Source organism: Plecotus auritus, assembly GCF_963455305.1.
Source record: "Plecotus auritus genome assembly, chromosome: 9".
Taxonomy (NCBI): Eukaryota; Metazoa; Chordata; class Mammalia; order Chiroptera; family Vespertilionidae; genus Plecotus; species Plecotus auritus.
Window position 1 is genome coordinate 27653951 of NC_137783.1, and position 15517 is coordinate 27669467.

Genomic DNA, 15517 nt, shown 5'->3' on the forward strand with positions numbered 1-15517 from the left:
GCTTTTTGCCTCATATTGTTTTCTTTCTAAAGCCAAAGCTCAATTTACTTTAGCTGTATAATCTAGAGAAAATAAATTGTATAAGTCTGTTTTCTCATCTATGAAATGAAGGCAATGCATTCCTATGGTCCCTGCAGGTCTAAAATTCTCTTTTCTAGCTATCAATGTTTCTTGGCCTCTAGATGCTATCGCCTTTTTTAGCTTCCTGCTTTTGATCTCCTATGCCGTGGAAAAATAGGAAAGCCTATTCTATTAGGTTATAAAAGACTAGAGGCCTGAGGCCTGGATTCGTGCACTAGTGGGGTCCCTCGGCCTGCCCTGCGGGGATCTGGCTGAAACCAGCTCTCCGACATCCCCTGAGGGATCCTGGGTTGCAAGAGGGTGGTTCTTGGGTGATGCACCCCAGAATCAGGCTCCTTCCTCTCTGGTTTCGGGTACATCACCCGAGAACCGCAGCTGCCAAGTCACCGCAGCTCGGCAGCTCCTGCATTGAGCGTCTGTCCCCTGGTGGTCAATGCATGTCATGTCTACCAGTTGGACAGACGGTTGTTTAGGCTTTTATATATATAGATAGGGTATTCTAATTAAAGATTCGGGATTTTTTTCTAAATTATGTATATACTGTAGTTCCCCTTGTCTGCAGAGAATATGATCTAAGACCCCAGTTGATGCCTGAAACCAGGGAGAGTACCAAACCCAATATATACTGTTTTTCCCTCTACATACATACTTAATGATAAAGTATAATTGATAAAGCACAGTAATAGATTAGTAACAAACTAGAACAATTATAACAATGTACTGTAATGGAAGTTATGTGACTGTGGTCACTATTTCAGGAGATGCTTTGCTGAAGTCCTCGTATAGGCTCAGTGCTTTCAGGTGCAAAGGTTGCTGTCAATCAGAACACGTTTTCTGTTCATGTCTTCCACCCACAAATTTTATCCCTTTTCCCTATTAACTATGCACTTATCACACACTGTGGCCAAAACTTCTGCAGTTTGAGGTATGACAGCAAAATTAGCAATTTCTTTTTCCTTCTTCATAACTTCACTAATAGATTCATTCTTCCTGTAGGTCTTAGCTACCTCAGCATACAGTTTTCTTCTTCCTTTATTAAGTTGAAAGTTTCACCTTTTTACTTAAAGAAAGCACTTTACAGCTTGTCTTTGGCATATCTCAATTGCCGGCATCATTACTCTTGCACTTTGGGGCCATTATTAAGTAAAAGAAGGGTTACTGAACACAAGCACTGTGATACCAAGAGTCAATCTGATAACCAAGATGGCTATTAAGTGACTAATGGGAAGGAGGGTATACAGCGTGAATACACGGGACAAAGGGATGAGTCACATCTAGGTGGGATGAAATGGACAGTGATTTCATGACAATATCAGAATGGTACACAATTTTAAAACTTAGGAATTGCTTATTTCTGAAACTTTCCATTTAATATTTTGGACCACAAATGAACCAGGTAACTGAAACCAAGAAAAGCAAAACTATGGATAAGGAGGGTGGGCAAATATAGATATTTTGGTAACTGGAGATTTGTACACATTTACTCCCTGGATCTTAGGTATAATCCAAACGGATATGTAAAATCAGTTGTATTTCCTAACAGAGTAAAAAAGACAGTTAAATATAAATAAACCAAATACCTGACCTGTGGCATCTATGGCTAAAAAAAATACTATCTTTCCTAGGATCCACACTGATCCCATGCCTGTGATAACAATACATACAGTTGAAATGAAGCTATTATAAAAAAAGCATTAGACAATGGGGGAGGGTGGACATTTGTAATACTTTCAACAATAAAGATAAATTTAAAAATTTAAATAAATAAAAATAAACCAGGGCAGGGGTGGGTGGGCTAGACGGAGTCAATGGGGGAAAAAAGGGGACACCTATAATTCCTTCAACAATAAAGATACATTTTTTAAAAGTTTAAAAAATCCCTAGCCCGTTTGGCTCAGTAGATAGAACCTTGGTGTGTGGACTGAAGGGTCCCAAGTTCGATTCTGGTCAAGGGCACATGTCCGGGTTGCGGGCTCAATCCCCAGTGCGGGACGGGCAGGAGGCAGCCGGTCAATGATTCTCTCTCATCATTGGTATTTCTATCTCTCTCTCCCTCTCTCTTCCTCTCTGAAATCAATAAAAATACATTAAAAAATAAAAAACAGAAAAAAGACTTATTTTCTTTATTGAATTAAAATTACACTATATATAAAATAGTGATGTATATACAGAGGGATTTATGCCATAATATATACAACTATCTTTAAAGTCAGGATGCAAGTTACAATGATTATGAATATAAAATTTATATTAAAACATTCTCCATAGTGGTTTATTTGGCTGTTTTAGTTCGAAGTCGTCGTTTGAGAATCTGATGATCACTTTCCTTCACTTTATGATCCATCAAAATCTGAAATAAAAATAAAAGCTTATTTTAACTAGTAAAATATGTTCATGTGCTTAGTAACTGACATAATAGGTACATTATATTTTTTGTCTTCTTGGACTTACAGGTATACTATCTTGTACAAAAAAAGCATGCCTGAAGTAATAGATTTTGTAAAAGATTATTTCAACACTACATAATTCTAGAATTAATCTACATTCTGTATTAAATTCAGGCATACACAGCTTGAAATAATTACTAAAATGTTTGGAGACATATAACTCAAATACATTTTTTAAAATATATTTTTACTGAGGAGAAACCAAGATGGTGGCATAGGTAAACACCTGAACTGCTGCCTCGCACAACAATTACAACTAAAAGACAAAATGGACATCATCCAGAACCACAGGAAGCCTGGCTGAGTGGAGATTCTACAACTAGAAGGAAAGAGAAAAACACACTGAGACTCAGAGGAGCTGCGGAAGTAAAGGCAGAGATACGAAGGCACGCGCACGGAGAGGGCTGGCAACTGAGAACGTGGCTGGCTTATTCAAGCGGAAGGGAGACACAAGCTCCCGACTGCTCTGAACTCCAGTTCCGGGCGAGATTCTAGAGACCCAGACTTATACGGGGAGAAACTGGACTGTCTGGCAGCGGGCGAAACTTGAGGGCAGCTTTCTCTCAGAGGTGCTTGCAGCGATTACTGCAGGACACTGAAACCCGGGCACCTCTTAGGGTAGGGCTGACAGGAAGCCATTGCTGTTTGCTCTGCCCTGAGATCCCGCCCCATGAAGCCATTGCTGTTTGCTCCACCCTGAGACTCTGCCCCATCCAAGCTGAGTGCAGAGGCTTTTGCATATGAATGGCCTGGTCCTTTGAATTCTAAACTTACCTAACAAACTGCAGCTGAGTCAGTGAGACCCAGAACATCCAAAAGAAGGCCCAAGGCTCTGCAGCAGCTTGCATTGCTTCACAGCTGGGCCTCATCTGGGCACCTCCAAAACCCAAATAAAGAAGAGGAATCTGCAGATCTCTCTGAAGCTCCTGCTGGGTGGCCTCAGGCAGAGGCTAAATTAGCACCTCCTTGGAGATCCAAGAGCCAGTGTACCCAGGGGTCAGAGTAGGACCATCCAGATTACAACTCCTCAGATCCATAAGGGACACACTGAGGGGGCAGACTCAGTGAGCACCAAAGCCCCACTGAAGCAAGTCTTGTCTCATAAGGGTGTCTCCAGCACAGAAGTTCTCCCATCGTAGACACAGCTAATCCTCACAGCCAACTGGCCTGGAGATCAATTCCTCCCAGTGATACCAACAACAATCAAGATTTAACTACAACAAGACTGTGCACACAGCCCACAAAGGGGTGCACCAAGAGTGTCCACCTCAGGTAACTTGGGAGGCTGAGCCACTGGGCCCTATAGGACACCTAGCACACAAAGCCACTCTATCAACTCAGGGAAGCAGCCAAAATGTGGAGACAAAGAAACAGGTCACAAATAAAAGAAATAAAGGAAAGCAAACTTCTGGATATAGAGTTCAAAACCACGGTTATAAGATTTTTCAAGAATTTTCTAGAAAAGGCCGATAAATTTAGTGAGACCCTCGAGGATATGAAAAAGGACCAACTAGAAATTAAGCATACACTGACGGAAATTAAAAATAATATACAGAGATCCAATAGCAGATTAGAGAATCACAAGAATCAAGTCAAAGATTTGAAATACGAAGAAGTAAAAAACACCCAACCGGAAAAGCAAAAAGAAAAAAAGAATCCAAAAATATGAAGACAGTGTAAGAAGCCTCTGGGACAACTTCAAGCGTACCAACATCCGAATTATGGGGGTGCCAGAAGAAGAGAGAGAGCAAGATACTGAAAACCTATTTGAAGAAATAATGACAGAAAACTTCCCCTACCTGGTGAAAGAAATAGACTTACAAGTCCAGGAAGCGCAGAGAACCCCAAACAAGAGGAATCCAAAGAGGACCACACCAAGACACATCATAATTAAAATGCCAAGAGCAAAAGACAAAGAGAGAATATTAAAAGCAGCAAGAGAAAAACAGTTACCTACAAGGGAGTACCCATACGATTGTCAGCTGATTTCTCAATAGAAACTATGCAGGCCAGACAGGAGTGGCAAGAAATATTCAAAGTGATGAATAGCAAGAACCTACAACCAAGATTACTCTACCCAGCAAAGCTATCATTCAGAATTGAAGGTCAGATAAAGAGCTTCACAGATAAGAAAAAGCTAAAGGAGTTCATCACCGCCAAACCAGTATTATATGAAATGCTAAAAGGTATTCTTTAAGAAGAGGAAGAAGAAGAAGAAAAAGGTAAAGATAAAAATTATAAGCAACAAATACATATCTATCAACAAGTGAATCTAAAAATGAAGTGAATAAAAAATCTGATGAACAGAATAAACTGGTGAATATAATAGAATCAGGGGCATAGAAAGGGAGTAGACTGACAATTCTCGGGTGGAAAGGGGTGTGGGGGTGCGGGAAGAGACTGGACAAAAATCGTACACCTATGGATGAGGACAGTGGGGGGGGAGGGGTAAAGGCAGAGGGTGGGGTGGGAACCGGGTGGAGGGGAGCTATGGGGGAAAAAAGAGAAACAATTGTAATAATCTGATCAATAAAGATTTATTTTAAAAAATGAAAAAATATATATTTTTTTTTAATTGATTTCAGAGAGAGGAAAGGAGAGGGAGAGAGTGATAGAAACATCAAAAGTGATAGAAAATCATTGATCGGCTACCTCCTCCACACCCCCTACTGGGGGAGCAAGCCCGAAATCCAGGCATGTGTCCCGACCATGAATTGAATCGTGACCTCCTGGTTCATGGGTTCAAGATCAATCACTGAGCCACACCAGCCAGATTCAAATAACTTTTTTTTTAAATATATTTTATTGATTTTTACAGAGAGGAAGGGAGAGGGATAGAGAGTTAGAAACATCGATGAGAGAGAAACATCGATCAGCTACCTCCTGCACATCCCCCACTGGGGATGTGCCCGCAACCAAGGTACATGCCCTTGACCGGAATCGTACCTGGGACCCTTCAGTCCGCAGGCTAATGCTCTATCCACTGAGCGAAACTGGTTAGGGCTTTTTTTTTTTTTAAATATAGAGCCTACAACCTGAGCATATGCCCTGGCCAGGAATCAAACTGTGATCTCCTGGTTCATAGGTCGATGCTCCACGCTGGCTGGGCTCAAATAACTTTTAAGAAATGATCTTTCTCAGCAACAACTATTTAACTTAGAAAGTTGAAAGAGTATTATATTGCAAGTAAAAGAATAATAATTTCAGCCAAGGGAGGAAATTTGTACTAAGCAGACAGATGGTGAAAAGTGATGAAGAGAATAGCACTTCTGACAGCATGTCCTAACTGACCCCAATTCTATGCCACTTGCTTTTAAGTGTCTATCACATATCTGATAGTTGCTGTTGCAAAAAGACTCTCTCCCCTGATTTTTCTTGGCCATTTCCTGCTGAAGGCTTTTCTTTAATTACTTTTCTATTTTCATTTTCATCCACTAGGCAAATGTAAGCATGATAAAAAATCAGAACTTTTCCTGTAACAGCACAGCCTGTTCTGAATGAAGAGAATGAGTCATAGAGTCATGGTGACAAACTGCAGTCTTTTCTCAATAGAACCTGGGAGGCTCAGAGGAAAGGTGGGAGGAAATGACGGAATGTCAACTCCAGATTCTTACCAGGCACACTGAGGCCCAGATTTGTAGAACTGTGATAAAAATAACAAGAATAGATGCTAGAAGAAAATAAATTACTAAACAGTGATAATTCTACTGATGGAATTAAAATTCCTCCGATTAGTTCATAAATGTATGCATTAATGCCGCATTTATATTTAATTACTACAAATTTAACACATTTGATATCAAAAGCATAACTTTTAAAGCATGTTGTAGATATATGATCTAAAGAATAAAAATTCAAACTATTATAAAATTCAAATTGTTATGAATACTTCAGAATTTAAAACAGCACAAACAGTTTTACTTTTAAGAAAACTGAAGTAGTAGCTTACCACTTGGCCAGATATATCAATAGGAGATGAAATTTCATTTGTGTATAATTTCCGTTTGGCCCGTTTTGGTCGAGATACATTTTCTTTACTTACTTCTACATTTGAGAGCTTTGAAGAGCTCATTGTTTCAATTAATTTCTTTGCTATGAAAAAAATATAGATTAGTTAAATTCTGAAATAAAAAATGTTCTACCTGCAAGGTTTAAAATTCTTAATAAAGAAAAAAAATACCAAATAAAAAAGAAAACCACTGTAATTTATAAATAGTGAAAGGACATGAATAGACAATTCACAAAGAAAAAAATGAAATGCCTAATAAACACATGAAATAATGATTAAGAGCAAAAATAAGTAAGTAAAATATCATCTGACTATAGTAAATTATAATAACACCAGTAAAATGTAGGAGTCGTTAATGATTTGAAAGAGGTTTATGCTATACAAAACAAAGAAACAGGATAGGATGCATATGTAGTGGACCATGCAGCATTGAAAATAAGGAGGCAGATCTATTTCAGCAGTCACATGTAAAGATGTCCACAGGAATATTAAGTAAAGGTAGTTTGTAATTGTGAACCTTTACTTATAGTTAACACACGCACTCACAGACACATACACACACACACACACAGAGTAAGAGAAAGTAAATTGTTAACAATTAATTGCTTCTGGGAAGAGGAAGAGGAAGAGGAATTTTTAAATGTCTCACTTTGCACATTTGTTTTATTTTTAAAAAGACACATGTTGGTTTTAATAGTATATTTCCATTTGGGAAAACTCCTGGATAAAATCAATCCAAATACACAGGATAAACTATACATTTTTTAAAATAGTAAAACATTTAAGGAAATATGCTAAAATAAGGGTGCACTTATAAAGGGCTGAGCTGAGCTTGAGAAAGCTGGGCTGCCAGAGGTCAGAGTACACAATTGAGACAAGCCAAATGAAAGGAACACTCAAGCCTTTAACCATTCACAGCAACAGAATAAGCAAGAAGCTAAACCTGAGAAATCACAGCTTCTGCCCACTCCTTTTCCATATTTTCCCATAGAACAGTGTGTGGTCTAGGTCAGAAGGATCAGCAAAAAACTGAGGGCCATCTCATTGCCAAGGATGCCCTGATCAAAAGACTCATGCACTTGCAGTTTTATAGGCCTTGTGGCTGGAAGCCAGGTGGAGGGGCTTGGTGTGAAAAAATAGAGTTCAAGGGGAGAAATCTCCCCAACCCTGTCATAAGATATTCAGCAGAGGCACCTGAGAAAGTTCTCTGCTGAAGGCCCCAAATAAAGAGGCTCCAAATGAAGGCACTTAGGCTAGGAATCCAGTTATGTACACGCATGGCTGGACTGGACCTGAGTCCTTGACTGTAACTCCCTTCAGAGACTGCAATGCACTGTGTGTGTACTAAGTTTGGTGTGGGAAGAGCAGCTCTCCCCCATGAGGCCTAACAAGTAAAGCCTCTGTAATTGCCCATGGTCAACCTTAAAAACAAAACCATACACAGGATTTTGGCCTGGAGCCACCAGACTGCTACTACTATGCCCCAGCCACTCTACTAAGAGTTGGGAATGTGAGCCTGACAGATATTTTGCACTTGTGGCACTTTTATTCTAGTAAAAAAGAAAACAAAAAAATTATAACTTAATTCAATTTGCACTTTGAAAAGATCACTGTCTTCCAGGTATTGAATGGATAGGAGATAGGCAAGAAGTAAAAGTTGGAAGACCAGTGATAGCAAATAAGGAATTAACTGTGGTTATCAGAGCAGCAGAATTTTAAGAATTAATCTCAATTTTCTTCTTTTTTCTCTATATTTCCAACTGATCAACAACAGATATGTATTGTAGTTATAGCTGAATGTTTAGTGGTTTGGCCTTCAGTACTAAATGGAGGTGTTTCTTAGGTGCAGAAGCATGACGAAAAACTCACTGAGTTACTGAGGGCACTATGAACTAAGAAACATTTGGGAACCTCTGTGTAAGTTTTTACAGAAAGTACTTTTACACAATCTATCCAAATCAATTTAACTGTCCCCTGCTTTTATAGTCCCTATCCCTCCCTATTCTCCTCATCTCTACTGTCCAATTTATCCTATTGCTACCACTCAGGTAATCTCATGAAAACCCACTCCTCTACCTGCCCTCTCCCCCCAATAATCTCCCCACATTCTACATGCCAGACAAATATTACTACCTGGAATAGCCTGCACATTCCCTATACTTTCCTGGTACTCTACCTATGTCGAAACTGTTCCCTCTGGTAGGTGTGTGTGTACACATATATACATGTATGTTTTTGTTTAGGTATACATGTATATAAAGTGTACATCTGAGCATATATTAATACACAGCTATTAATGTGGCTAAGAAAAAAGCATTCAGCAACTAAACTCAATGGACATTTATAGAAGTACTAGAATCCCAATGGCATGAGATTCATGCACAGATAGGGTCCCTAGGCCTGGCCAGTTATCAGGGCCTATCTGTGGGGCAACCAGCGGAGCAATTGCGTGCGTGCCCCGCGCCCCCCCATCCCCCGCCCCGCTGGCACATGCCTTGGCCAGCCTGGCACTGCCCACTTGCCAGCCCCACCCCCCGCCACCACAGGTAGCCTCCCTCTGCGGGGCGACCGGGGGGACCCCACTGGCGCCCCCCTTGGCTGGTCTGGGGCCTGCAGGCTGGGGGCAGTTCCTGCACTCAGCGTCTGCCACCTGGTGGTCAGTGCGCATCATAGCAACTGGTTGTTCCGCCAGTCATTCCACCATTCGGTCAATTTGCATATTAGGCTTTTATTATATAGGATATGTTTTTTATATATATATGAATAGGTAATGTTTATCTGTACATAGAAAAGAACACCAGAAGAATATATACCATTATACTAACAGTGTTTATCTCTAGCAGGTGTAATCCTGCCAACATTTCATTACTAGGCTAAATTCTTCTGTAAAATCTTCCCATAGTCCCTAATTAGAATGGCTCATTTCCCTCCAATACTACCACAGCACTCTACTTGCATCTCCATAACTACAGAGCTGCCTGCTCTGGATCAATTACTTAAATAAGGTCTTTCTTCACTACATAGTGAGCTCCTAGGCCTTTTCATGTTTCCTCCCACAGTACCTAACACAGGACAGTGAATACTTAAAATATAATAATCACTGTGATAAGTTTATATACCAATCAGATATTAGAAAATACCCTAATACCTAACATTGAAGGGCATTTAATTAATTTTCTGCAAACCTTTTGATTGAAGAATTGTTGGAGAATGTTGTAAGAAGTCTCCAAATTTCTGCAGTGTTCCTTCTTTTTTCTTAGCAGTCAAGTTTACATTAACAGCAGATGCCTGACTCCGTAAAGAATACGTTTTATGAGATGATGACCGTGAGGAAACCTAATAAACAAACATTTTTTGTTATTGTTGATGAAGACTGTGAGAAGGAAATATTACAGCCACTGTAGAATTAAAGAGGCCAGACACAGGTTATGAATTCCCAGACAGGGAATTATCAATTAAGAATATAAGGAGAGCCGCCCTAACCAGTTTGGCTCGGTGGACAGAGCGTCAGCCTGCGGACTGAAAGGTCCCAGGTTCAATTCCGGTCAAGGGCATGACCTTGGTTGCGGGCACATCCCCAGTAGGGAGTGTGCAGGAGGCAGCTGATTGATGTTTCTCTCTCATCAATGTTTCTAACTCTCTATCCCTCTCCCTTCCTCTCTGTAAAAAACCAATAAAATATATTAAAAAAAAAAAAAAAAAAGAATATAAGGAGAGCCCTGGCCTGGTGGCTAAGTTAGTTGGAGCATTGTCCTATGCTCCAAAAGGTTACGGGTTTGATTCCTCATCAGGCATGTATGGGAGACAGCTGATCAACATCTCTCTCTTTCCCCCACCCCCTTCCTCTCTCCTCTCTCTCTAAAATCATGGGCATATCCTCAGGTGAGGATTAAAATATATATACATCCTTTATATATGTATATATATATGTATATATATATATACATACACACACACATATATATATACACACATATATATATACACACACACACATATACACACACACACACACACACACACACACACACACACACACACACACACATATATGTGAAGGATGAAAGGGCCGGAGAATGGCAAACTGAGTGTGATAGGCAGAGTGCTAAGTGAGAAGTGAACAAGAACTGCCTGCTACTGGCCAAATGCTAAAGCTTACATTCTAAGCTGAATTAGACAAATAGAAATAAAAGATATAATAGTTATAATTAGACAAAACTGAAAAATTACCAATCAAATGTGACATCTTTATTTTTACCTTCTACTTTATTAGGTACTGAAATGGTCAATTTTGGACAAATTAAAAGACAAACCTTTTGTTCCTTTTTGACAGGAGAATTTTTATGCTCAGAAATAGGGGACTTCAAATTAGTTCTGGGTGTAGTATTCTTATTTTCACATTTCACCAACTCCTAAAAAATAATATATTTAAGCACTGGTTAATTTCTTGACAATATTTTCTTTCTCTGGAGTCGAGAGAGAAAGAGAGGGAGGTGAAGAAGAGGGGAGGAGAGGAGAAAGGAGGGAAGGAGGAAGAAAATAGGAGAGGGGAGAGGAAAGGGGAGAAGGGGAGAGAAGAAGGGAGGGGAGGGGAGGGAAGGGGAGGGGAGGGGAGGGGAGGGGAGGGGAGAACAGTTCTTAACCAGGAATGATTTTTGACCCCAGGGAATACTGGCAATGTCTGGAGATATATTTGGCTGTCATTGCTGGGGAAAATGGAATTTTATTGGCATCCAGTGGGTAGAGGCCAGAATGCTGCTTAATACCCCTATGATGCTTGGGACAACTTTCTTAAAGAAAGAGATATCTTGTTCCAAATGTCAATAGTACTGAAGTTGAGAAACCCTGACTAAAAGCATAAATTTTTTCCCAACTTTAGTGAAATATTAACATATAACATAAGAAGTTTAAGGTGTACAATGTGATGATTTAATACATTTACAAAATGATTAAAGGTATGAATTTTCCACACACCATATATAATGAAACTAGAGGTCCGGTGCACGAAATTCATGCACGGGGGTGTGTCCCTCAGCCCAGCCTGCACCCTCTCCAATCTGGGACATCCCTCTCACAATCCAGGACTGCTGGCTCCCAACTGCTTGCCTGCCTGCCTTCCTGATTGACCCTAATCCAGGGGTGGGCAAACTTTTTGACTTGAGGGCCACAATGGGTTCTTAAACTGGACCGGAGGGCCAGAACAAAAGCATGGATGGAGTGTTTGTGTGAACTAATATAAATTCAAAGTAAAGAAGCAGAGGGGAGAGCAAGAGAACCCTCTGCTCTTTCGGCTCCGCGGGCCGGATAGAACAGCCGAATGGGCCGGATCCGGCCCGCGGGCCGTAGTTTGCCCACGGCTGCCCTAACCACTCCTCTGCCAGCCTGATTGATGCCTAACTGCTCCCCTGCCAACCCGATTGCCCCTAACTGTCCTCCCCTGCCGGCCTGGTCACCCCTAACTGCTCTCCCCTGCTGGTCTGGTCCCCCTCTCACCAACTGCCCTCTCCTGCAGGCCTGGTCCCCCCCCAACTTCCCTCCCCTGCAGGCCTGGTCACCCCTAACTGCCCTGTCCTGCAGGCCTGGTCCCCCCCAACTGCTCTCCCCTGCAGGCCTGGGTCCCCCCCAACTGCCCTTCCCTACAGGCTTGATTGCCCCCAACTGCCCTCCCTTGCAGGCCTGGTCCCTCCCAACTGTCCTCCCCTGCTGGCCTGATCGCCCACAACTGCCCTCCCTTGCAGGCCCTGGTTCCTCCCAATTGCCCTCCCCTGCTGGCCATCTTGTGGCAGCCATCTTGTGTGTTGGAGTGATGGTCAATTTGCATATTACTCTTTTATTAGATAGGATTATGAGCTAAATGAAAAAGGTTAGAAGGGAGAACATCTTTCATTTAAACCCACACAGTACAACAATATACCTTCCCTTTCCTCAACTCCCAAATTCTGCAAAGCATCTATGTCTAAGACCTCTAATTGAAATTTGACAGCACTGAAAACAAAATAAAAATCTTCAGTATAAACACAGGTAAAATGTGAAAATTAAGAAACTTACTCTGTCTTCCCTTCTAAATAGACATGACATCTTAGGAAAAGCTTTTGTAGTATTGTTAACTGAACTGAACTGGCATAAATCCTAGTTATGCCAAAGATCATAAGCATAAAAGTGGGGGAGGGGGGCCAGACCAGAGGCAGATAAAAGATCATGACTGAACCTCAGAATTCAAGTCACCAAGTGAAAGCCATTAAGGGTCAAAAGAAGCAGACTTTCTTAAAGGGGAAGGCAGGTGGCATCATGGGAAGCAAACAAACAGGACAGATTATAACTCCATCACAGTTGTAGTGTTCGATAAAGAGCACTTTGGAGTCTTCACTGGGATAGAATATAACACTGTATATATGATTTTCATGAGGGCCTCAGTTTATTATAGCAGTTAAGAGCTAGTAAAATCAATTAAAACTTTTAACTTTTATATGATTTGCCTACAACAATCTATATATCTATTCTGAAATACACATGGAGCGTAAAGGAGAGTATAAACCAATAGTAAAATAAATAATTGTATTTTAATACTGCATACACAACAAATTTTCCTTTTCCCTTGAAAAAATAAATCAAGGAAATAAACATAGATGATAAAATACTTAGTATTTTAATGGTATCTAAAATGTATTAGATATAAATTAAATATAGAATAAAAGTTAACAAAGGCTCTAGAAAACAACCTCTAAAGGTGTTTTAGGTGTAGAAGGAAATAGTCTAAATAATATTCATTTAGTAAATTTATTACCTGACGGAGAGCCTCAGGAGTATGGTTAGTACTACTTCTGCTCTTCCACCAGCTTGAAAATATAGTACTCTTTAAAAGAGTTAAAAAAAAATAAAAATGTTGAAGATAGTTATTTTGCTGAAGAGCTTAGAATTAGTTTTAAACTTAGAACAAGTTACTTTAAAAAAAAAATACTTCCATTTATTACCTATCTATGACATGTGGAATGAAAACTAAGCATTTTAAACATACTACATCTACTCTTTTATTTCCAAAAGGAGGAAACCGGGAGTCAGAAAGTTTGTGTGACATGATAGAGGATTGGATAACCCTACAATCAAAAGGCTGCAATAAGAAGAAATAAACAGATTTTTTTTTAGCCTTCCACTAAATAGAGGTCCAAATTTTAATATACTGGCTGTTAGAAAAAGAATTTATCCTCTAAAAGAGAACATAGAGTTATGACAATAGAGACCTAAGATACGGATAAATTATATATTTTAATATCCATAAGCTTTTTGTTTGAGGACTATTAAACTACAATGATATTCTAGAATATGCCATAATTTATGATTTTGGTCTCTAACAGCAGTGCTTATGAATCGGAGGGAAGTGTAGCAGAGTTTAACTATATATTGTAACTGAGCTCAACAACAATAATGCTTGCTTGTTAACTTTACTCATCAGTTAAGTATTTACCTCCTCCATTTCGTTGCTCTTCCTCTTCCGAGCCTTGGAAATCTTAACCGTTACTGGTAAGGCGCAACCAGGGTGTTTCACAGCCATTTTGTTTGGCTGTAAAGGTGTAAACTGAATCTCTAACTCAGGTTTTGGAAATCGAGTAGTTTGATTATTTTCTGTTGACACTTCACAAGAGTCAAGAACTACAAATTCATCCTGTAACAGGATTAAAAATGAAAACGAACCTTATTTGAAGAATATAAATTTATAAATCACAAAGAATCAACTCTCAAATACCTATTAAAGACAATGGAGTTAGAAAAGATAAAAATTGTGCTGGGGTCAAATTCAATAGAGCAAGGACAGAGATGAAATTCATGGTATGTTAAAATCGAGAGAAACTTAGAAATTAGTATTTCCCAGTATGATCCTAAGAATTATCTAGAGAATTTGTTTAAAAGGTTCATAGAACCACTCCACAAACCTACTAAATCAGAACGCTCCAAGGAGAGCCTAGAATTTTTATTAAGCACCCAGTTTATAGTAGATTAAAGTTTGCTGCGAATTCTTTGCTCCACTGCTACTCTTCCCACTGAGAGATGGAGTTTCATTCTCTTTCCTTGAATCTGGGCTAGCCCTAGTGTCTCCCATGACCAACAGGATATTCTTCTGAGGCTCAATCATAAGAAGCCTTCTAACTTCCACTCTGTATTGTCAGAACACTAACCTACAGGACACGCCCCTCTCCTCAAAATGCCCCACCTCAGAATCTAGCTGTAAGAAGCCCAAGCCATAGGGAGAGGCTCTATATAGGTCCAACTGACCTCCCAAATTAGCTATGTGAATGAATCATTTTGGAATTTTAGCCCAGTTGGGCATGTTAATTTAAAAAGGCAGGAAAAATATGCAAAATAGCCTAACAATACCATGCTCCAAAGCTGTCAAGTACATAATAACTGCTGGAGTTCTTAGCAGGAAGTTTGAAACAGGAGGTTTAGGAGAACATACATAAATTTATAGAGAAAGAAATCTTGTTTGTGGATCAACTTCAATCTTTTATACGAACATTATGATCTGTAGTAGTCTCTAAGGTCAATACCAATAAGCTGAAAAGGAATGGCTCAGGGTATTTCCCTAGATTAAAATGCCCTTCTCTTCCTGTTCTCTGCTGGGTAAAATTCTAGTCACCCTTACAACCCTGGATGATGTTACGATGTTACCTTCGCTAATCCATATCCTCAACCACTGAGGCAAAATTCATTATAACCTCCTCAGTCAGTGTTTCTTCTTAGAACTCTGTTCATAACACTTAGCCCAAAAGGTAAGGTCAAACAAGGTGGTCATTTACGTATTTGTCTTACCAGATTTTTTCCTCCTTGAGGGTGGCAATCATAGCTTATTTATGTTTGTATTCTCAGTATTTAGCAAGGTTCCCAACACTAAATGCTCCCAATAAATGTGTTTAAAAAAATTTTTTAAGTAATTTTATCTTCAAAACTTTAAGTGCACAGAAGTTTTATCTATTTCATAAATAAT

At 39.7% G+C, this 15517-nt stretch overlaps 1 protein-coding gene across 1 annotated transcript in view; it reads right to left on the reverse strand.

Moving 5' to 3' along the window:
- Positions 1–2298: 2298 nt before the first annotated feature.
- The window catches only part of KIF20B (kinesin family member 20B), a 78058-nt gene continuing 64839 nt past the window's right edge, over positions 2299–15517 (reverse strand). The window contains exons 30-35 of the mRNA XM_080687921.1: positions 14000–14197; positions 13322–13390; positions 10851–10949; positions 9723–9873; positions 6478–6620; positions 2299–2431 (exon numbers count right to left, since the gene is read on the reverse strand). Coding sequence (XP_080544047.1) covers positions 2354–2431; positions 6478–6620; positions 9723–9873; positions 10851–10949; positions 13322–13390; positions 14000–14197 — 738 coding nt within the window. The 3' untranslated portion in view covers positions 2299–2353. The remainder of the gene's footprint in view (positions 2432–6477; positions 6621–9722; positions 9874–10850; positions 10950–13321; positions 13391–13999; positions 14198–15517) is intronic.